This window comes from Lathamus discolor, chromosome 5, assembly GCF_037157495.1.
Source record: "Lathamus discolor isolate bLatDis1 chromosome 5, bLatDis1.hap1, whole genome shotgun sequence".
In the NCBI taxonomy this organism is placed as follows: domain Eukaryota; kingdom Metazoa; phylum Chordata; class Aves; order Psittaciformes; family Psittacidae; genus Lathamus; species Lathamus discolor.
The window spans coordinates 31454112-31477696 of NC_088888.1; the positions used below are offsets into that span (position 1 = coordinate 31454112).

Below are 23585 nucleotides of genomic sequence, written 5' to 3' on the forward strand. Positions count from 1 at the left end.
AGCTTCCAAACAGACCTGATCAGATCTAGTCCCCATCTCCTTTTTCCTCTGTATCCTCTGTGAAATGTGTACCAGAATTCTCTACTTCTAGTACTTTCTGAAGTTGAATATGAGGAAAACATCAAGCCTGTTCCACCATTTGGGGATGCTGTAGTTCACCTCAAAATTAACTACATGTTTATAGAAGTAAAGATTACTAAAAGAAATTAGATTTCCTCCTAGGGAAATCTGAATTGATTGACAATATTTGTTTTACGTGGGGAAGGAGGAGTTGATGCCGTGGGTGTGGAGTACTTCACAGTAGAGTGTACCAGTCCATACTGGGCACAGTAAAAAGACCTGGAGTAGGGGTTCCTACTCACCTTAGCAAGCCTAAAAATAATTAATGCTATGCACTAAATCTATGTGCAAATGTCATACACTAGCGTGATATTTATCTACCATTTCCACCCCAAAGCCCCACGCTTATCCCTGAATGTATAAGGCTGAAGCAGGGCTTGGCTGACCTTTTGCTAGTAATGCAGAATTTATCCTCTAGGTCCACCTGAGGTTTTTCTGCTTTATGTATTCCTGGCACTTGCCCTGTTCCCAGACTGTGCTTCCTAGGTCTTTAATACGTAACTAAGTACTGTTACATGTATTCTGGCTAGGTATTTGGCTTACTCTTCTACATAATATACCTAGAGCTGATTGACAGAGATGGTCACATAACTAACTTTTCAAACATACGAATTTTCATCCTGCTTTGCAGTTCACAAGGCTCCAGCAGAGCAGATGCCCATCCCTCTGCTCTGAGACTGGCCCTACAGCTGCTGAGAAGGTAACAACTGTCTTAAACAAATGTCATGGGTTTTGGGGTAGTAGCTAGAGTGTAGATAACCTTCAGCCTCCAACCAGCTGGCCACATGGAGTAAGCAGTGATGGTCCAAGGAGTAAATTGTGCTCTGAGAAGGTAGCCGTAAGTTGAAAAGACAGTCTTTAATCGGGTTGATACTTTTCCTGTACAGGCTTTCATGTGCATGTAAGAATAGCTGCTGTCATGCGTCTGAACAACCAATTCAGCTGCTTACATTATATTGACCATAATCATGTATTTCTAACCTAATATACAGTGTAAAAATAAAAATACTTAGAAAATAATTATGCCATTTCACTTCATGAAATCTGCTCTTTTAAAATGAGCATAAAATGATTAAATTATGTGCTCTAACAACTCTATTCACAGCCAAAAATACCGTGGCTTAGAACAAGGTATTAATTAGAACAGTCTTCAAAGTTTAAATCATTAGCTTATACTTCTCCTTTAGCTATGGAAAGCTTGTGGTAAAGACAAGTTCTTCATTTATCTGTGCTTAGGAACACTTCTAGAAACCAAAAGGTGAAAAAAATTGCTAAGCTTTGTTTTGCAGAACGCTTGTTTTAATATTGGAATGTCCTGGGATGCTGTAGTTGGTTGAAGTTATATAGGGCTTGGCCGGTCTGTGTCCAGGGTTGGATCATGTTGGAGAGATCCAATGTAAGCCATGAAGCTGTTGTTCTGATGGCCCCAGTCATAGTAGTCTGGAGAGAAACTGGAAAAGGAAACAGGAGAGTTAGTGACTGGCAGGTTGTTTCTGTAGATATACTCTGTTAGGCAATGTGGGGAACATGCAACCACATAGAGGGGGTTCTCACACTGAAGTGCAGAAATAGGGGGTAGGATGATCAGTAACTGCAAATGGTGAATATCCAACTGTACTGAACCATAGTTTGGGCTCAGAGGCAGTGACTACGCAATCTTAGGTAAATGAGTGACGAGAACTACATCCAGGTATGTTAGCTATGGTTAGCTTTCATTTTGAGATGACCGATTAATTTACTACTACCATAGTGTAGATACAGGAACAGTGAATGAGTAATGTGACTTGAATCTGCTTTTTGGGCAGGAGAGTGTCCTGGCAGTGCTTTTCCTTCTCTGAACTGGGTGCTACCATGCTTGCTTGGAACTGCTCCTTCCTGGAAGGGAATCCTTGCCTAAAGCTCATAGCTACACAGAGAAAATTGACTTTTTACCCCAGTTCTGGGTTGTGTGGGATTTTGGCAGTTAGGTGGCTTCAAATAAGCTTTCAGCAAGCTGGAAAGCAAATGCCCCCTTCATTTCAGGTGAACCCCAAGACATTTAGCCATGTTACAGGGCAACCAAAGTTGAGAGGCTTCTCACCACCCTCACAAGCTGCTGCCTGTGCTGTCAAGCTTTTCCCCACTCACCCTGAGCAGGGAGACAGCATTTTTTTCTAGGTTTCCTTGCTCACGCGCTTAAAATAGTGAATGGCACTTCTTAGGCCACTTTTGGAAGAAACAGAGGGTGAAGCCTGCAGCCAAAAGGTCTGACCTGAGTTTTTCAAAAGGTGGCAATGCTGTTACAATTCTTAAAGTATGTTTTCATCCTTGTTCCTTGCATTCTTTGTGGAGCCCTTGGCTCCCTACAGTCACTCAGTGCTTTCCACTTCAGCTTCCTCCTTTGCTTCCCCTCAACTCCCTGGAAGTTATGCTGCAATTGGAGCTAGACAGTTTACATTAGTCAGCTGCAGTGTGTAAGGGTTCTTCCTCCTCCAGTTTCTGTTACAGGAAGCAAGCAGTTCTCTCGTGTACCTCACCTGCCCTGTGCCCCTTGTGGTGCAATATTCCATGCTAGGTCGTCATCACTGTCGTATCTGCGGGGGTTGTCAAAGAAGTAAGATCTGGGACTGAAGCCATGGCTTGGGACCATTCCCGCGTTGGCCTGGGGGAAGGGAAACCTCAGTCAGTATTTGCAACAGATAGATCAACTGCTTGGAGCCTGACTTCTAAAAGACGTCACTGCAGATTTACCTCCTGGTTTCCAAGGTAAAACTGGCAGGTTTATATGTCCTGTAGGCTTTTTGCATTCTCTTTTTCTCTACCAGCACAGTCATAGTCTACAGATACTGACGGCTTTTCCTTCTGGCCAACAGATAGAACCTATTCCTGAAACCACCCTCTACTCTGCATTTCACTTGGCTGCTGAATTCCTGTCCATCCTGGATGCTTTGCACTTTCAGCCTGGAGTGAGCAGTAGGGAAGCAGCTGAGGAGCTGCAAGATATGAAATGCCTAAAGAGATTGGGGTTTACCCCCTACATTTGTAACCCTCCATCCTTGTGTATTACCTCCCTTGCTTCAGGAACTGCTCATGCTGAATCTTGGCACCTGCCTCATGAACCCACAGCTGGAAAGCCCCTTAGGAACTCTCTGAGCAATTTCAATATCTACCCTACAGTGCTGTGAGGGTCAAATCCCAAGGAAAGGCCCTTTGATAAAACAGGGAATGGGATACACATGTAACTAACTCCTTCATTTACAAAGCGTTTTGCTTTTATTTCCCTATGAATCAAAACCAAAAGCAAAGAAAAAGAAAAACCCAAAACCCAAAAAGATTCAAAAGGGTAGTCTGATTCTGGAAAACAGCACAGGGACACACAGGACCCCGCTGAGCCTCTTCCACTGATCCACTGCTTCCATCCCCAGGGAACAGGGTTCCCAGCGCCTGCAGATAAGCCAGGACAACATCTCCTTGGCCTTAAGCAGGAGAGCAGTTTAATCTCTCCCTGTGTTACTGATGTTGAAGAACTGACAAAGATGAAATAAAAATAGGTGCACCTCTGCTGTCTCCCCAGCTCCAACCTGGCTGGCTGAAAGTGTGGCAAGGCAAAGGACTGCACGCTGCAGTGACCGTGTGTCAGCACCAAAGCAGGCAGGGAGCTCCTTCCAGGCTGAGCACTGGGTGCCTCTACTCAAAACTTTCTGAAGAGAGAAACTTAACACCAAAGAACAACTGTTTCTTGGGATTGTTCCTTACTAATGAACATTTTCGATTTTCACTAAATGGAAGTTGTTAGGGTTTTTAACTAGAAAAGGTTTGTTTTCATTCTAAACCCATGTTTTCTGGTCAAGTGTTTTCAGCTACTGGGCCAATTTGGTATTTAACTGCAGTAACAGCCTGCTGGAGCAGCCTGCTGAATCTAGGGTCCCGTGGGCCTTGGCCTCCCTCTTGTGGCACACTTGCACTGAAGTTCACTTTTGCCTTGCTGGAGTCCATTTTTTGCTTCTTTCTAACACTGTTGTTCCAGTTTTTACTGTGTAGAAAAAAAATCCATCTGTGACCTACCCACTATGACAGATAACGTCATACCCTAAAAAATGTACCCATAAAAGAAGTGATATCACTGATTGGCTCTTCTGAACTGTACCATTATGAAGTTGGAGATTTAAGGCTTTCTACAAATCACAATGCAAAAATATAATGGTACAGCTGTTACTGCAGTGCTTTCTGACTTGTAAGAGAATATGGCCTGTTTGACTCTGTCAGCTCTCATGTGAGTAGATTCTAAGTCTTTATGTGAGCAGCTTTTGGAAAGGAGAGATTAGGCCGCATCCCTTATTTTCATGTTCTTGGGAATCTCTCCCATACTGTCCAAACTTGGCCACCAGGTCCAGCCTTACTAAACTGACTTTAAATAAAATGACATTTCTCTGGGGTCACTTTTTAGAAGAGCAGCAACACTGCAGTGTCCTTTAAAACCTGTCTTCTTTTGCACTTGTCCTGGGTAACTCCTCAGTAGGAGTGGGGCTGAGATGGTTTTCTGTGGTTGACACTGGGGCCCATGGGGTTCCTTTAACTGTGCTGTCAGGTATTACGTCAACCTGACTTCATTACTGTCTTTGAAATCTGCTTGTGAAAATAAAAAACATCGCCTTCTGTAAAAGGTTATTGTGTTAATTACTTCTCTTGTGAATTTACCATTCACATCCTTCTTGGGGAATACTATCTTTGGTTTGGCCTGTGGAAACAGAGATATTACCTTGGTAATCCTAGTGCAGGGCTGATATTCTCCATGTGCCTCTCAACCAACGCATCCTATGCTAACCTGGAGACATTGCCTACAGCTATAAAAAATGCTTGTCCATCTATTAACTACCTAAATGTTAAGGATACTTACAGGGAATTATCCTTCCAACTCACACCTTAATCTCTGCTCAGCTGAAATAGCAGACATATATGACAGCAAGTGTTTGTTACTGCATTGGTCTTTAACCTGGAAACAGATGCAGGGCTGAAAGAATTCAATCTTTTATTTCATACGTGCTTTTGAGCAGTCAGCACACATCCATTTTCACTGCTATGTCGTGAAAGATCCCAAGTTTGGGTAACAAACTCCTCTTCTACTGACTCCAGTAAAGTACTGTATTAACTCAAGGGGAAGATGTCCCTACATTTAAGATGGCTTCTGATTTTTAAGGTAAACTGTCTGAGAACCAACTACCTTGTCTTCCTTCTGGGTAGATACGATGAGTTTCCTTCATGGGGATTTAGTATAAGGAAGCAGGATGTTTGAATTGCTTTCATTCTGCCAAGGATACATTGAAAAAAATAAGTCAAAAATGCACAGAAGCAGAAGCTCCTTCAGCAGCTGAGCCGCCAGACCTGCCTGGACACCACACTAACAAATACACGAACAGATTCCACCTACCAGATCTTTCGTAGGGTTTCGGACACGGAAGAAATACACAACCAAGGAAGTAGGCAAGAGCTCCCAGATGAAAAGGATCACTCCGAACACTATGTAACCTGCATCTCCCAGCTGACATTTCAGATCTGCCTGTTGAAAAGCCAGAGAGAAAAGTGTTAAAAAAAAAATAAAGACAGCAGCTTATTTAAAGGTGCAGGAACAACATGTCTTCTTATGAAAATTTGTATTTAAGTGGCTGAACTGCTGGACAACACGGCCAGAAATTCCATTCGGTAAAGCCACATTAACCTGGCTAATGATTAAAGGCATACTAAAAAAAATCAATACACTGCCTCATTGGGTACGTCCCTTTCCTTCCACCTTCCTTCGTCCCTCCTCCTCCCCCTGCTATCTTTGCTTGACCAAAATCAAAGTTTACTGCAGGGGTCTTCCCAGTCTAAAAGCTTGGCAATCAACCATTTGATCAAGCTATCAAACCCAGGTAACAAGAAGTTACTTTTCCAGTCTTTTCCAGCTGGGAATAATACATAAGGGAACAATCCATGCCCAGGTCTTCAAAGGCGTTGCTGGCAATCTTGCTTTTGAAAATGAAGGCTTGTATCCCTTCAAATTGGTGCACACTGTTAGCTTGAATAACCATGTTGTTACTCTGGCATTAGCTTTGAACTTCTCTCTTGGTTTCCCCTCCACCATTCACCATAGTTGCAGAGGGAAAATCCTGTCCTTTCCTTTTCTGTGTTGTATACAGAAGAGAAAAGGGTAATGTTTCTGACAGTGACCTGAGGCAGTACCACAGTACAAACATTGGGCTATACTTTAAAAGTGACTTTTGATTCTGGTACTAAATTGAATACCTGCTGCTGAGTTTCAGGCCCTTTACATACGGCTCAAATAATTTACCCCAAAATCCAGGCAACAAGTCAGACCAGATGTTCAAAAATCAGTAGCAGTGGCCTAAGGCCTAAAGCATTCCAGTGAGCTCCCTATGAGCAACCTCTGCTTCCATGGGGAAATGTGACCAAATATTCTGACCATAAAGCTCCAGCCCCTGTTATTCCAGCCTATAGGAGTCAGCACAAGAAGTGGCCCTTGCAGGGGCTCAGCAGGAGCAGCAGCAACACTCCAAGCCCCAGCAACAAGAGGGCAAATGTTTGATTCAGGAGGTAAGTCCCAGTCTAGTGCCCTTCTGCCTAAACCTGTGTGTCCTAGTGACACGGCCTGGGAACACCTTGCTGCAGTCCCCTTCTCTGTGCCACAGCAGGGTTGATTCCTGGCCCCTTGACAGACCCTGCTCAACTAACTCATAATGAAGTCCTCTGGGCAATCCTACCCTACCATTTACCTTGCTTCTCACCTACAGTTTTATCTACTGCTCAACAGATAAAACTGCAGTTAATGGCTCCAGGTTTGCTTGGCCACCCTGGCAACACAATGCCCTTGCGAGGCTGGGAACACTGCTTTTGGAATGCAGGGGCTTGCTGAGAGGGTGGGGAGACATATATATATATATATATATATATACACACACTCATATATAGTCATGGTCCAGATCCAGGCCTGCCATTCTGCCAAGCTTTGACAGAACTGGAAAACTACTGGGATCTAACCACATGCTTCCAAGCAGAGAACGAAGCTGGATGCCCAAGTTTCATAAAATTCAGTGAAGAATCCCCTGCTATATCCTTCGGTGCTTTTATCACTGTTAACTTGCAAGCTGAATTGCCATTTGCAACTAAAGGTTGGGAAGAATCTTAGTCTTACCCTCAGACTATAGAAGCTGTCACGCTAATGACAGAATTAAAGTAACTCCACAGCCTGGGATGCCAATGGGAGATTTGATGCTGACTTCAGAACTGAGCATTTCAGAGGAATCAGGTGCTGGTTTTCTGCTTCTCCAAGTACAGAACAGTCTTTCTAATGGACAAAATAACTGCCTGGTTTAATAAAAGGCATCTTTTTTTAACCATAAAGTCAAGATAGATAAAAGATTGGGGGTTTTTGAATTATTATTATTTGTCTAGTGGGTACCTCTTTCTTTTAGCACTGAGGGTGAGGGTTTTTCTGCCTTAAGCTGAAATTTCCAGAAATTTGTATTTCTAGAGCAAAACAACCTCGGTGCATTGAATAAAAAAAACCCAAAACATTTTAATGTATTAATTCATCTTTTGATAGCATTTAGGAAATTCATCACTTACAGAATGAGTTTTTTCATTATCAAATATTTTCATACTTGCCTGATCTGACACGTTGTACCAATCATAATCAAAAGAATTGACTTTCTTGGTTTGGGAGAATGATAAGATGAACAAGTTGTAACAGGCTCGTGAGGTATAAAGCAGTATAACAGTCACTCCTATACTTGTCACCTGACAGACCGATGAGCCCTGGAAGAGATTTAAGCACAGGTTATTATTCATAAGGGAAGTTGAGAAGAACATTGCTTTGCATGGACTTCAGGGGTTGTCAGGCAACTGTCTGTCTAATTCAACTGACTTTTCCTTCTTTGATCAGTACATCCTACACTATGTATTTTCCTACATTCTATCAGTACAGTGTTTTCCAGGCAATGGCAGCAGTTCCAGCCCTTTCCAAGATGGGGTGTGATTAATTCCTACAACTTTCTGTCCACGTGCTGTTTTCAGAGTAATGAAAACACGTAAGAAATACACTTGGTATCAGATGAAGCAAGAGAATTTGGCCCTCAGCTCTCCATTGGCTATAGAGCATCCTGCATCACATGTTGGCTTGTTAGCATGATGCAACCTTGCATCTTCTTACAAGTGCTTGCTATGCGCCTATTTCCTAAGCATCAGACAGATGGCAAAAGTCAGCAGTTAAACACAACACAGGCAGGAACAGAATATCCTGCTTTGCCTGATGTCAACACAGAGGAGACAAAGTGGAAGCACGGTTTATGGGCAGAGTGACCATGGCAAGGCAGCCTGTGAGTGGGAGCTTGCACACAAGGAGAAGAATGAGACTACAAAGTGTGAAACCACAACAGTTCCTAAGCCCTGAGAGGAATGTGGACAGAGGACCCTGCAGCTCTGCCAGCCCAGTTCGTCAGCCTGCATTTCCTGGTGTCAGTAAGAAGGAGCTCAGGAGTAGTTAGAAAAGCCTGCAGAAAACCAGCTTGCCTGTTTTCCCAGCAAAATATTATTGGTTCAGGGAACAGCCAGGCTTAGGAGCATTACAAAATCCCCAGTACAGTCAACATCCTTGACTGAATTCCTGATTACAGCCCATTGGAACTACCACTCTTCACCAGACTATATCCTGCAGCCATGTCGGTAGTGAGCCAAGAGCCTGCTGCTATAAGGGAATTGAAGCCAGATCCATAGTAAGCAGTGGAGAAAGCTGTGGCAAGACCAGCAAGTAGGAAGTGCCACAAAGAGGAAATGTTTGCTAGGCACTTCTCTGTTCTCCTTTGGTATTAGCAAGCCAGTGACGCTGTCATGGGAACTGGAGGTGAGGGAGCAGAGAGAAGGTGCTGACTGGCACATACCGTATGCTCAGTGGCATTCACAGACTGGTGATAGCAGAAGTGAAGAGCAGAATGGGATTGGTATTTCCCTACTGAGGTTTCCCAACATAGCTGTCATTCTTTGATAGTTAATGGTTAAATATGATAGAGATTTAACAAACTTCAACCCCAACAAATACAAAAACAGGGCAGAAGCGTCCTGGTTTTGCTGCCAGTCAAATCAACTTAGTGGCTTGGAGAAGGAAGAGTGCAGCAGTAAAAATGAAGCCAGAGGAATCCTTTGTCATTCACAAGCCCCTACAAAAAAGAGGGGTCGCCCCAAGCTGGTAGCATGTCCCACTACATGATGCTTCCAGCCAGCCCAGAACTGACCCAAGTGGGGACCAAAGAGCACTCCCTTGGTGCTGTCGTAGTTGTGGTGCAGAGATCCAGGCCAGATCCCCATGGCAGGTCATGGAAGTGAATGTGTTTCCACATGGTCAGAAGATACGTGCCAGCAGATTGGAGACACAAATTAAAGGCTGCCAGTATCAATTCCTATCTACATACACCACAGAGTACACATAATCTCCAATGCTGCTTCTATTATATCACTGCAGAGGATGGATTCTTCTTCTTAGCTAGTTTTTTTTTCACACAACAGTAGCAGAGTAAACCAGGATGTGTTTTTTTCACTGCCAGCTCCAGCCATCTGTGTCCCTAAGGTATGAGCAGTCAAATCCTACTGAAGTCCCCAGAGAAACTTCCATTTCAGGCCAGCAGGAAGGAGCAAAACACTGTTTAATTCTCATTTCCACATTCAAACTTTCATCAGCTGAGCATTCTGACCTTTCCTGTCTGCAACAATGTCAGAGTTTGTTTGGGTTTTGTGAAATAACTTCAAGTAAAGAAGATCAGGTTTCCTGCAGGAGGAGGAAATGGAACAAAGTAATCTCCCAAAGCCTCCCTCAGGTTAACACTGCTTTGTTACAGAGATTTACACTTCTGTGATTTGCAGAAGCAGAAAGACTCTTCTTACTAGTAAAAATAATCCACTGCCCATGCATGCCCTTTGGTCAGCAAATGAGAGGCTTGAAAGAAAAAAAATCAACAAACTAAGCTGTGTTTTTAAATCTTCTATTCAGCCCTGAACTTTCAGTTGTTGTGCAGTATGGCCAGATTTATTAAACAGGAAAAGTACTCTTTTCATCTGATTAAGTAAATGGAGAGAGGAATGCTATTATATGATTTTCTAAATAGCAGCTGAAACTTAGGTTTTTTAAGGGTTTGTTGTGGTAATAGTAATGGGCTATTGATTAAACTAATAATTTAAGATTCAAATATCTACTGCAAATGCAAGGCCCTTTGAAAACCGTTTCATTGTTTATAAATATAAACCATCTTCACTGATATCATAATAAACACTGCATGCTTATGTGATATCATAATAAACACTGCATGCTTATGTGATGCCACCCAGCACCTTGACCACTGAATGTGTGCAAAGCTGTAAACCTAACAATATCTCTTTAAAGAAGATTTTGTAGCATAATAGGTGAAATTCTTTTCCCCTTCTCCCCACTTGGCTAAATTATACTATATTCAGTCTTTTAAAACCATTCTCCTTATCTATAGGACATTATGCAAATGTATACAGGGAGATTCCTCTGTCTGGTTCATCTTCAGCATGCTGTCACCTGAAACAATTAACTTAAATCAGTCAATAATTTGACAAGCTGAAAGATGCCGAAATATAGACCACTTCTATGTGGCAGTACTGAAACAGAGTGGTCCCCAGACAGGGACCTGGAGAAAGCAGTATCCACTTGAAAGCAGCACTGAAAAACTCCAGCCAGTAAGATCTGTAAAGGCTGCCTAAAAAATACATATCTGGGGGCCACTGGCGTTGGCCAAAAGTGCCCTTACTGCCACTTAGTGTTTAATTCATATATTGACCTGCATTGTGAGCCAAGTGCAAGCTGTGAAGTTTAAGGCCTCCAGCTCTCAGGGGATCTGAAAAACTGCATGGCTTTGTCTTGCACTGCCCTTGTCTCTGAGAAGGTACTTGAAAAGAACCGAAAATGTACCTTACCTTGGACTCCAAGTAAATGTTGGCTAAAGACATCTTGGAAATCTTATACAGGCAGATGGAGAGTGAAACAGCGCACAGCACAAACAACGTGTCATTAATTGCCACCCGGACAGAGACAATGATTTTTCTCTCTGAATTCTGTGTCCTCACCAATACTGCACATGTTAAATTCACCAAGAGGAAGAGGAGACTTATGAAAAGAGAAGCCCCGTAGAGGGGTAACCTGGGAGAGTGAGGAGAAAACAGTTTTAGCAACATTGTTCAGCAAGTGTATGTAATGAGATGGAAGTTGTGCCTGTTGGGCTGCCACAGCTGACAGAGTGACCATCAGCATATATCCAAATCAGAGTGCTCCAGATTGCTGGAGAGATTAACTTAGCTCGTATCAAACCTGTTTTTACAGTTACACAACAAGCTGTAAGTAAAAACACTAATATCAAGTAGCAAAACATGTAAGACTGTTTGCAGCAGAAATACAACAGCACCTTTCTTACAAACTACTTAAAATATGCATGTACTTTCTTAGAGCATGCACTTCATACACAGAAAAACCCTCTAACTACTGCTCACTGACAGGAGAAACCTTGCAAAAGGCTGAGTTGCCTGGAATGGTCTGTGCTTGACCCTGGGTTTGCTACACCAACACTGCCGTGAGAAGCATCACTGACTGTTGATGTTTGCTGTGAGATTTCATATTAAATTAGGGAAGTGTCTAGCAGTAGGGAAAATGCCTGAGTTAATGGCTCCCCAGCATCTTCATCCCTTTTCCTAAATAACCTGGTCACAGGCAACTTCTTGAAAGAAACATCAAGAAAGTTAAATATGCATATTGGTTCTGGGCTGGCATGTTGCCATCTATGCCAGGCAGAAGGTGTGTTTGCACAGCCACAGGAGCAGAGCTGGAACAGAAATGCGACAGACACGCAGGAGCTGGACTGGTTTTCTCCATCTGTTTTTTCTCACCTACTCAGCCCTGATACCTGCAATATAAGCATACCACATACTCAAGGAAAGCTTCTTCTAACTCCTCTCTACTCCTACACACAGCTGTGAAGCTTTCCACTAAAAAAGGGGCATGTCTCCAGTTCAGGTGTTTGCTTACTTCACTGTCATCACAATACGAATAAGAGTCATCCTTTGCAGACACTGAACAAGAGGTTTTGGCCACAGCTTTTATGCCTGCTGGAAACTTTGAATGTGGTAAACAGCAAACACCCAGACTGTCTCTGAGAAATCCAGTCCTGATTGCTTAAGAATACTTTACCTAATTGTGGCCTTTTTCTTTCACACATCTGTATCCTTTTGGGGTAGCATCAATGAAGCTGTAAAGCTGAAGCACAGCTGGTTTCTTTCCAGAGGGCAAGAAAGGAAGGGGTGTATCTTTGAGACCTTTTAAATGTGTAACAAACAGGGAGAACTGAAAGTCCAAAAGTCCCTGCTTGTGAATCAGTGCCTTTTCCAGCTATATCTGGCAGTGAATGAGGATGCTGTCTTTTCCTTGACAGTCATGGAAATTCCCTCTCAGGCAGAAGATTGTGCTCATTCTAAACCTTCCAGTGCAGGGCTCTGTTTTTAGGATTAGCAGCTAGAGATAGTTCCTTTAAACCTCACAGTGAATGCTGGAAGCACTGCAGTCCTGCAGCTCCTCTCACACAGCTTCCTCTGGAGAACGCAGTTCCCGGTTGCAGTGCTTGTACCTTTACAGCTTTAATTAATATCTCAAAAGTGGTGGTCAAGTGTCTTCCCTTTCTTCCCCTCCCAAAGTCTGTTTAATAGTCTCATCTCTGCTCCACTATTATAGTGCAGGTAAAACATTCTTGTGGGGGTTAGGCTTACAAGGAAAGGTATGCTCGCAGACATTGTGCCTACGAGCTGGACACTAAGTACATGCTCTCTTTTTGCCCATCTTAGTCGGCAGGACCTTCTGCTTCAGTGCAGCCTGCCTGTCCTTGATGCTGGCTTGCCACCAGCAAGGCTTAGAGGCTTCCCTAACCAGCAGGCCAGGCTCCCTCATGCAGTTTAGCAGAAACAAAAATCATTGTCACACGTTCATGCCCACACACTCCGTACGTGCCAGAGCGAGCTGTCATGGCCAGTCAGTGGTGCAGCTCTTCACATAATGATCTTCCATCCCCATTATTAACATGATGTAGCTGGCGAAATGGCTGCCTGTTTTGACAATAGGCGTGTTGTTGCTGAACTTCTGAATAAGCACTGACAGATGCAGGCTGTGTCTCAGGGCAGTTTTAGGGTCTCTGCAGCTGCAGAAAGCATTCCCAACCTAGAAGCAGAATCTCAGCTACAAGGGCACCTACAAGGCATGAATAAGCATATGGGATTTTTTTTGAAAATAGAAAAGCAGGGCAGGAAAGCTGCTTCCAGATTGCACCAGTGACTGTTCAAAAGCTCATTGTGCCTAAACCCCACTTCAGGGCTAGTCTCTTAAAAGGAGCTGTGTGTAATCCGGCTTGGCCAGGGAAGGCACGTGCCAGGGTGTTTTATTCTTTCTGCGTTGGGCTGGATGCACCCTTACCTTTTAATTTGAGCTTAAAATCAAACTTTAGATCAATGCAGCGAGCACTGCCTTGTTTAACAGGAAAATCTGTTTGAAACTACTGCATTTTATGTGTGGTTTCCTCAAACCCATACAAGGTCTGAGGCTTGTGTGCAACAAGGCACGCACACGCAGCACAGCAAACCTCATCCAGACCCAGTGACTGTGAGAAGTCCCCAAGCTCAGGGAGATGTGCAGAAGGGCTGTTTAGATATAAAGTCGGACTGTCACAGGCTTTGCCTTGAGGTCTTTTGTTACAGTGACTAACATCATGGAGGCTGTGCTGAGCAAAGTTTACTTAACATTCTGGATCAGATAATATTCTGGGTAGGATTTTATCCGGTTTTGCTCTATCTGAAATTACGCTGATTTCTGCCAATACATACAGCAGTCCTACACCTCTGTTGCTCTGCTATGTTGCCATTATCTATTGCAGAAACCAATACCAGGCAGTAAGGTCTGACACTTTTTGAAGGAAATGGGGAAAAAACCCAAAAGTGAATATTCAGCTATGAAGGAAGATCAGATTCAGTAAGTGCAGACTCTAGCCCCTGTCCGTGTGCTGTCCATCTTTCTATCATCCATCTCTCCATCAGGGTTTGAGCAACATGAAAGATGTCCCTGCCCATGGGATGGAGGGTTGGACTGGGTGATCTTTAAAGGTCCCTTCCAACGTAAACAACTCTGTGAGTCTGTGATCATTCACTAGCCAGTTATAATTAAGACTCAGGACTTCAGCTGTAGGTACATGTATTACACCACTTCAATGGCTCTATGTAAGATAGGAAACGAGGTCAGCTTATTTACATGGCTCTTTCACACAGGCTAAACTCCTTCATGCTAAGAGATCTAGACATTAAAACAAAATACTGCTGAAGTCCTTTACCAACAGACCTAAATAAGAAAGAAAAGGCTAGATCAGATACAAGAGTGATCCGTGCTAGAAATGCAGTAGGCAAGATTCAGGGTGGACACGGAGGTGTTGTGGGGAGGGTAATCTGTGCATGAGTAATTCCAGTCACAGTACTTAAGTATCCGGGAACAGAAATGCTCCAAGAACTTCATGCAGGGTGCTAATGTAGTCACTTTATAGGCATTGACTAAATATCACAAGCTCCCTTTGCTGGAATAAAGACATTTTCAAGCATTTTTCAGGAATAAAGCCTTACCACAAACATTAGTAACAGATGGGAGTCAAAGCTTTTATCTCTCATCTCTAAAGCCAGCCAGACACATGTTTACAGACCTGCCCTGTATCACCCTGACCAGCAGCTCAGGCCTTGTGCAAAGCCATCCTTTTTGTTCCTGTTGCCTGTGTGTACCACCAGGGGCAGGCACTCTTGCACTGGGGGCTGGCTGGGGACCTGGCTGGTCTATGCTGTGCTTGTCTGGCAGCCGTACTCCTGGATTTCCTTCCCACGGAAAGCAAAGTGCAAAGGGTGGGGTGAATGTATTCTTATACCACGGTGTTTACCAGAGAGCATCCATCTCTTGCCCCTTGTGGTTTGGGATGTGGCCAAGGTACACACACAGACCCACTAACTTGAAAGCATTCCTGAGGCCACCAAAATAGATGCAGCCTCTCTGTTCCCATCCTGATAATTTCTGCATCAGCTGCGGTTCAGCGTGGAGCCCACATCCCTCAGTCAGCCATCACCCCCTGTGTGTCCCACACCCTCACCAAGCACAGCCCAACCCAAGCCTACTCTCACTGTTCTGCCTTTCTACTGAACATGGTTTCTGAAGCACCTGCTCCAGAGGATCACCTCTCCAGCTGTATCAAAACCCACTTGGATAATGCACTTTCCAGGGCAAGGACAATGTTAGTATTTGACTTTTTGATACAGTACTGTGTTCTCCTAACAGTAAGCAAGTAACAGGTCAGATTTCAGTTTCAAATTACTCTGTCCTCCTATCCTGAATTTAGATTGTAAATTCTTCCTTTAGAATGGAGAAAACCACTCTCTCTTCCCCCCTGTCTAAACAACATTGCCCAACTGAGGCTTTTAGGCATTACCGCAATAAACAGTAATGCATTGACTGGACTGTCAGCTTTCTGGACATTACTGCCCTATGGGGATCTGTCAAGTAGTTCCTGACAATTTCTCCTGCTCAACAAGATCCCAAACAATTATCTCCACCTAAATGCAAAGTTATGATAACCTCAACCCTATAGAGTCAGGGGAGATTATTTGTCAGCTCCCAAACACAGCATCAAGTTGAATTCATTCTTTCTCACTCTTTCCTTCAAAAGTCTTCTCTCACCTTCCCAAAACTTTTGAGTCTTTTATAACCACTGACCTCACGGATTAACTCATACTCAGTCCCACTCATTCCTGTCAAAATAAACATATCACTCTGCTACCTTTTCCAAAGCACTGGATCTGAATTCACCCAGCAAACTTATGTTAAGAACCTGTAAACTAATCACCAGGGTCTGTGTCTTCTGCTTGCATTTGAAATATTTACCTTTGAAATAAGTGAATATCTAAAAGTGGTGCTTGTGTTGAGAAATGACACAAACTTCTAAATGCCATAGGAAGAAGCTGGCCTCAGAACCATCATCATAAAACACTTGTACATAAATATGAATAGCTAAGATACAAGTGCCACAAATTATAAAAGGTACAGTGTTTCTCAAAACGCATGTCTACTCTTCTCTAGCACATTGAATATTTGCATGGTTCTTACCTGTATTTCAGTAGCTCTGGGGAATATTTTGACTTAGCTTTAAAAATCACCTGCAAAACAGAAAAATATTGCATCAAACACAGGATATATATGAGAAAGGAAAGACACTGTGGTCTGCAGGAATCCTGTCTCACAGGTCACAAGAAAGGCAATGACAGGTTTCATTACATGAGATTTGCATTTATTGCTTATCCATGGCAGGCAAGCTCTAAGCAAAGTCTTAAAATCACTCAGCAGGATATCATGATGTGCTTGTACACAAATTGTCTACTCCATTATTTTTACTTACTCTGCCTTGGGACTAAGATCCTAGATACCAGGGTTCATTAGATGACCAGTGCCAGTATAATCATAGAGGCAAGTAATTATTAGGCTCTTATATAACCTAGCACCATACGTGTCTCATGTAGATGAGCATATACCAGCATATTGTGTCAGATGCCCTGTTCCCATGAAAAGCCCATCATAGTACCCTGGCATGCAGCTGGATGTCACACTGTTCCGTGTCACATCTTTGTCCCTAAATCGGAGAGACATCAATTTGATGGATGGAGCACTCGGTGGATAAAGACCTGGCTGGATGGCCGCACACAAAGAGTTGTGGTCAATGGCTCAGTGTCCGTCTGGAGACCAATAACGGATAGTGTCCCTCAGGGATCAGTGTTGGGACCGGTCTTGTTCAACATCTTTGTCGGTGACGTGGACAGCGGGACTGAGTGCGCCCTCAGCAAGTTTGCCGATGACACCAAGCTGTGTGGTCCGGTTGATATGCTGGAGGGAAGGGATGCCATCCAGAGGGACCTTGACATGCTTGTGAGGGGGGCTGATGGCAACCTTATGGAGTTCAGCCATGACAAGTGCAAGGTCCTACACCTGGGTCGGAGCAATCCCAGGCACAGCTACAGGCTGGGCAGTGAAGAGATTCAGAGCAGGCCTGTGGAGAAGGACTTGGGGGTGCTGGTCGATGAGAAAATGAACATGAGGTGGTTTCAGTTACGCTCGCAGCCCAGAAAGCCAACTGTATCCTGGGCTGCATCAAAAGGAGCATGACCAGCAGGTTGAAGGAGGTGATCCTGCCCCTCTGCTCTGCTCTTGTGAGACCTCACCTGGAGTATTGTGTGCAGTTCTGGTGTCCTCAACATAAAAAGGACATGGAACTGCTGGAACAAGTCCAGAGGAGGGCCACGAGGATGATCAGGGGACTGGAGCACCTCCCGTATGAAGACAGGCTGAGGAAGTTGGGACTGTTCAGCCTGGAGAAGAGAAGGCTGCGTGGAGACCTCATAGCAGCCTTCCAGTATCTGAAGGGGGCCTATAGGGGTGCTGGGGAGGGACTCTTCATTAGGGATTGTAGTGATAGGACAAGGGGTAACGGGTTACAACTTAAACAGGGGAAGTTAAGATTAGATATAAGGAGGAAGTTCTTTACTGTGAGGGTGGTGAGACACTGGAATGGGTTGCCCAGGGAAGTTCTGAATGCTCCATTCCTGGCAGTGCTCAAGGCCGGGCTGGACAGAGACTTGGATGGCATGGTTTAGTGTGAGGTGTCCCTGCCCATAGCAGGGGGGTTGGAACCTGATGAGCTTAAGGTCCTTTCCAACGCTAACAATTCTATGATTCTATGTATGTTTGCACCCATGTTACATAGCCAAAAAAGACACCATAAAGAACCAAACTCATTATTTTAGTCTGAGTTATTATATGGTTTCTGCTTTCTGTCTTTTCACTAAACATGTATTTTTACAGAAAGAGAGCTCAGACCCAGTTATTACCTTGCTGTAAGAGAAAAGGCAAAACCTGGATGTTTTCTGAAACACAGCTAGGTAATATCAGTCACAGGTGCTTAACCACCACCAGAAATTATACAAAATATATAAGCATATTTTATATCTTAGTTACTAAAAAAAAAGTGACTGGAAAGCATCACTGCTTTTTCATAAGCTAACATGGTTTCCAAACACAATTAGTTAACAAATGCTCATTTAAACCAGAACTGAAGCACACTGATTGCTCGCATTGCAAAAAAAAGTTATTCTGCCTTATCCATTTAAGTTGGTTTTGCATGCTCTTTAGTATAGCTTGCATGATATTTCCTATGATTATCATGCTTTCCCAAGGAAACAGGACTTACATGATCACTATGTATGTGTAGGCATGTGCCTGCCTGTCAGCCTGTTTATCTGTCCCCCCACTGATCTTAAAATACTCCAGTCAGAGAACTGATGGAAAAACACTTGAAGTACCAGCAAATGAGCCTTTATCACCCTTCTAAAAGTTAATGACTCAAAAGAAGTGAGAAACTCTATAAATACATGATACACGACTTCCGCGAGGAGAACGTTGCATAATGATCCTACACATCCCCCAGTATGTGAGAGCCTGGATAACAATGAATCGTAAGAAACGCCCCAGTGAGGGAAACAGCTCAGAGTCAAGCATGAGGCATAGATCTGGAGAAAAAGCAGGCTTCGCTTGTTCCTGTGCTCCTGGAACAACTTGTCGTTTAACTCCTATTCACCATAAACAGCTGCCTTGACTTGGAAATAATTCTTGTGACGTACCAGCCTGCTCAGGACCAGCTGAACCAGCAGAGAGCACCAAGCTTTTCAGCTGGCCCGGAAAAAATCACCTGAGAATAACATTGAAAGGTTGGGGGAAAAAGTCTCTAAAAATACCTGCTTGATACTGGTTTCAAACAGTTAACATCTCTGGCCGCAGCCCTCACAGAAGATTTCTGTGATTCATTCTCCAAATTCCTGGATCATGAATTCACACAGGAGTTCAGGAAGGAGTTTTATGTTTCACTCACTTGCTACTGAAAAGGGAAGTATAAGAGGCTTGTGAATATTCTGCATTTCTGTGGTGCATAAGGAAGGGCTGTCATGTTTCAGAGAAAAGACAGGGTACACTTTTCTGTACAAGATTTATCGCCTACCCTGCTTATTCTTCAAGAGACTGTGGGTAAGCAGGAGGAACGGATTCCTGACCTCGGTGAAACTAAACAAGTAAAACTTGTCTCTAGGGCCATTCCACAATCCCCACCTGTTCTGAGTCGCACTCACACATACTGTACCGTTAATTTTGACAGCTTTCAGGAATTGCAGAGTGTTCAGAGCCTGTGCACACAACTGCACAAGACAAGCAGTTTGCAGTGGGCAACGAGCTGTGCTGGTCCACAAAACCTAGAAATTCACAAGACCCTGCATAAATCTCCTGTGGTTTCCCAAAAATGATCCACTCGTCCCTATAATGTCATAGAGCAGAACCATCACATAAACCAGTCCAAGCTGCCCTACCCAGCAAAAGCTCTGTGCATAGCAGCTAAAACCAAACATGATGTTCCATCTGCAGATCCAGCAGGATCCCCAGATGCAAGGTCACTAAAACAGCTGTTACTGTGATTCTACATGTGGCGGGCCTGTCCCAGATGATAAATGCTTCTGAACTTTATCAGAGCAAAATGACTGTTAAGAAAGAAAAAGAACATGGTACAGCCAGTGGATGCTATATAGAATGAAAGCTACAGGATAAAGCATGGACGCTCTTACTAAATCATTGCTAGACAGAAACACAGGCAGCCAGGTTCTGCCACCTTTGCTTAAACACTGATGGGGCCTTAGTTCAGGAGTAGCCTTGCTGGAAGCAACACGACTGACACAGAACAAACAGCTGTTCAGTGGGAGTAAGGATGTCAGAAGCTGGTCTCAATATACCTTATATGTGTGGGTGCAGCCTTTTGCTTATAACAGCTCAAGAGACTGGTTGTTCAATGACCCCTCCCTGCAATAATGTTGAGAAAGCTTCCAGTCAATATCTGAGTCATTTAAGCAAGTCTCCCAGCAAGCCAGAGCAAACCAGGCTATTCCTAAGAATAGACTAAACAGCAAGCAGAAGGCAGACTTTTAAAAAAAGAGCTTTCAGAGAGCCCCAAGTTGAACAACACCACAGAAAACTCAGTGAAAGTCCTTGCTAATTTTCTAATGTCTACAGGGTTACTTTTTCTTCTTAAAGGTATTTCCCCTTTCGCTTGTGCTTTAAAGGAGAAATATCCTGTTTTGACTCCTTGTTTTTGCCAGAGGACTGAAAACCTCAAATTAGATTCTCACACTCCCTCCTCCACTCCCCTGAGGTATACGTCTGGCATACAAAACTGCAACAGTACAAAAAGACTCCAAGAAGCCCTTCATAGAGCCAGGGAAAACTTCTGTTGCAGGAGCTGATGTAAACAGCTGACCTTAAAGGCATTTTACCAGGCCCCAGCAGAGGAGCAGTGTGGATGGCATGGGAGCCCACCAGCAGCTCAGCTGCAGACAGCTCTGCAGAACTGCTGGGCAGCACAGTGGGCAGACAGGGCCAGGCTGCTGTAGCTTAAGGGGGTTCCAGGTACTGTTATGAAAGTTAAATCAACAGCCACTCTGGCCCTATAAGTATCAATGAAACAGGTGTCAAAGCCAAGTCACATATTCCCAGAGCAAAAGAGAAAGAGGATCTCACTGGAGTAATTTTCAGTTTCAGCTGAAACTTGATTTTCAGAGTTTCAGCTCTGCTTTAGCTAAACTGACATGACGGCTGGCACAAACCTCACTGTACCTCTTGTGCTAGCTGATCAATTCACTTTTACAGCAGCCACAGCTTAGCTTACCAAAAAGCCTCGGGTATGTTGAGTGCTTACATATGTCTCAAGCTGGCCCTTTGCACAGGAATGAAGTTCAGCTTTATTTACCAGTTCTCGTTTCAAAAGCTCCATAAGGAACATAGGATGTACTTTTCCTTCACAGTTCCTTTCACCATGGCCCCTCTCTTCCTCTGCCATACTACATGCAAGCTTCCCTTTGCACCCTGAAAATATGCCACACACTTCATGCAGGCCCATAGTCCCTCACCATTAGCACATACACCTTTCTTGCAAACCTTGCTGTCCCTTCCTGTCCCAGGCCCACCTTCCCCTTTCTCTCTTTCTCCTTTGTTCATTCTTTCATTTGGAGCAAATTCCCCAAAACATGCAAGCTTTCCCTCTATTCTCTAAACTCTACATGGATTGTAAGGCCTACAGACATGGGCAAGATGACTCACTACCTTACTCAGCTTTGTGTCAGTTGGTAACAAAAGCTCTGAAAGGACAGCAACCATCATGGGCAGCCAGCCACAGTAAACTTGCATGTGTAGCTTTCCTATCAAATTATTTTCTAAGTCAAATAATGCCATTCTTCATGTCAGATACTGCCAGATGCTGTCAGCCTGCAGCTGCAATTCGTCTCCTGTAGATCCAATACTGAGGGCAATGTCTGACACTCAACGTATTTGCTGATGCTTTACTATCCGTAGTTAGACTCCTGTGTAGTTCTATGTACAACTAAAATATGCTTTAAATTAACAATAGGCTTTGTAATATATCGTTTATTCATTCCTACTAAAAATTAAATATTTCTCCTAAATAAAAAGCCTGGTCTGTCCTCTCACTGGTGGTATTATTTTTGAAATGCTATGCCCAGTGATTAGAGGACGAAAAGTTCTCTCAATTTTCCTCCCAAAGCTAACACATACCCCAGTTCCACTGAGATACACATAATCTCCCCGAAAGCCTTGTGCTGGTTTTTCCCCACCCTGCCAGGCACCTCCAGCATGGCAGCTCCCCTCTGTCTTCCTCTGTGCAATTTCTCTTCATTTGAAAGTCCCTGATTTTATCAGCCCTGCCTGGCAGGCAGGGTAAGCTTCTCAGTCTGCAGAAAAGGGAAACTGGTTAAGGAGGAGGAAGAAGTAAATCTGCCTACCAGCCCTTCTCCACCCATACGGCCTCAGTTCTTTAGCACTGCACCATGTTCCTTAGTTCCCGGAGAAGTTCCCAACCTGAAGATAAACCTACCACCCACCAAATGATTTGCTATGCCTGACCATGGGGGCGGCCTGGGACTTCCAGCATTCTCTATGGCTCACGGTCTTTGGCCCTGACCTTCTTTCTTGAGTCTGTAACCCTGCATCCAAACTCCCCTCCTGCTTCATCTGTATCCTGTTCCCCTGGGAAATGTAAAGTTTGAGCAAACAGGACAAAATGAAGCAAACCCTTCTCTGCCCTCTCCTCAACACACACCAAAAAAAGGCAACTTCTTATTTGATTTCACAGAGCCTCTTTACACTTTTGTGCACTGTACTGACTGTAAAGCCTGAGGACTCATCTCAGCCTGCCCTTGTCGGGGGCAGGAAAGATTGGGCTAAGCAGGACATCAGCAAAAGAATGCCCGAGTCCTGGCATCCTCACTGCCTGGAGTCACTGAAAGTGGAAACTGCCTTATTTGCTGATTTGCAGTCTTTGCTTTATCAAGCAGCAGAATAAACCTGTGGGAGCTGCAGGTGTGAGCCAAAAATATCTATGGGCTTTTTGGTCTCTGTAGGTGGAAACACACACTTCAGCTCCATATCTGATGGATTAAGATCAGGGAGCTGCTCTGGCTTGGTACAATGCAGTTATTTGCCAGTGTTTTTCTATTGTTTTACAGAAGTGCCACTGGATCTGATCTTCACTTGAGATTTAGTTCAATGATTTCTAAGCAGACAGAGGCTTATCCTGAGAGCGTAGGTCACATTATTTCTTTTTCTTTTCCTTTACAAGAGAATGAATGCACACAAAGGACTAATAAATTCTAATAAATGTAGTGCTCTCACCAGAAATCACGTATTTTCTCCTGTATGGGATTTCTGAGAGGAGCTAATATTACATAGGCCTCATCTGCAGCACCCTTTCTATTCTACCCTAAGCTGGGCAACAAGACCACAGCAAAGGACTATGAATTTGGCTCTTAACCCAAAGATCCCTTGTTCTGAGTCAAAACTATTTTGATTGCAACTTCGCTTTCATCCATGGGTCCCCTGCTTTAGCAACCAGCCCCAATATACTATAGCTCCTTCTGCTGTATCTGCTGATACTCAAGTCTGGGAACAACCCCTGCTGTGCTGACGTCATTGTGGCTTATTTGTCATGCTACACATGAAATACAGTTGAAATTTGTGTCCCCATTGCTTTGGGATACCTATTAAAATGGGAATAGTTGTGGCTAACTTTCTGTCAAGTTCGAAGGTGCTTATTATTCTGAAAAATGCCCTCAGGCACTTGCCAAATGAGGTTTCTTGTTTGGCCAGGAGGATTTGCAATATAGTTCGAATCATTTTTATTTCTCACATCTATGTCTAGAAGTTTTCCTAGCAGTGCCACATTTAGAAATGGTGGGTGCTGTACAGCAGATGATAAACACCTGCAAATTCC

General features: G+C 43.8%; 1 protein-coding gene across 3 annotated transcripts in view; it reads right to left on the minus strand.

The window, feature by feature from the left end:
• Window positions 1-959: 959 nt before the first annotated feature.
• The window catches only part of GPR137B (G protein-coupled receptor 137B), a 32531-nt gene continuing 9905 nt past the window's right edge, over window positions 960-23585 (minus strand). For all 3 annotated transcript variants that reach the window (XM_065680225.1, XM_065680226.1, XM_065680227.1), the window contains exons 4-9: window positions 16328-16377; window positions 11083-11305; window positions 7758-7911; window positions 5528-5652; window positions 2637-2761; window positions 960-1571 (exon numbers count right to left, since the gene is read on the minus strand). In XM_065680225.1, the coding sequence (XP_065536297.1) occupies window positions 1460-1571; window positions 2637-2761; window positions 5528-5652; window positions 7758-7911; window positions 11083-11305; window positions 16328-16377 (789 nt within the window). In that variant the 3' untranslated portion in view covers window positions 960-1459. The remainder of the gene's footprint in view (window positions 1572-2636; window positions 2762-5527; window positions 5653-7757; window positions 7912-11082; window positions 11306-16327; window positions 16378-23585) is intronic.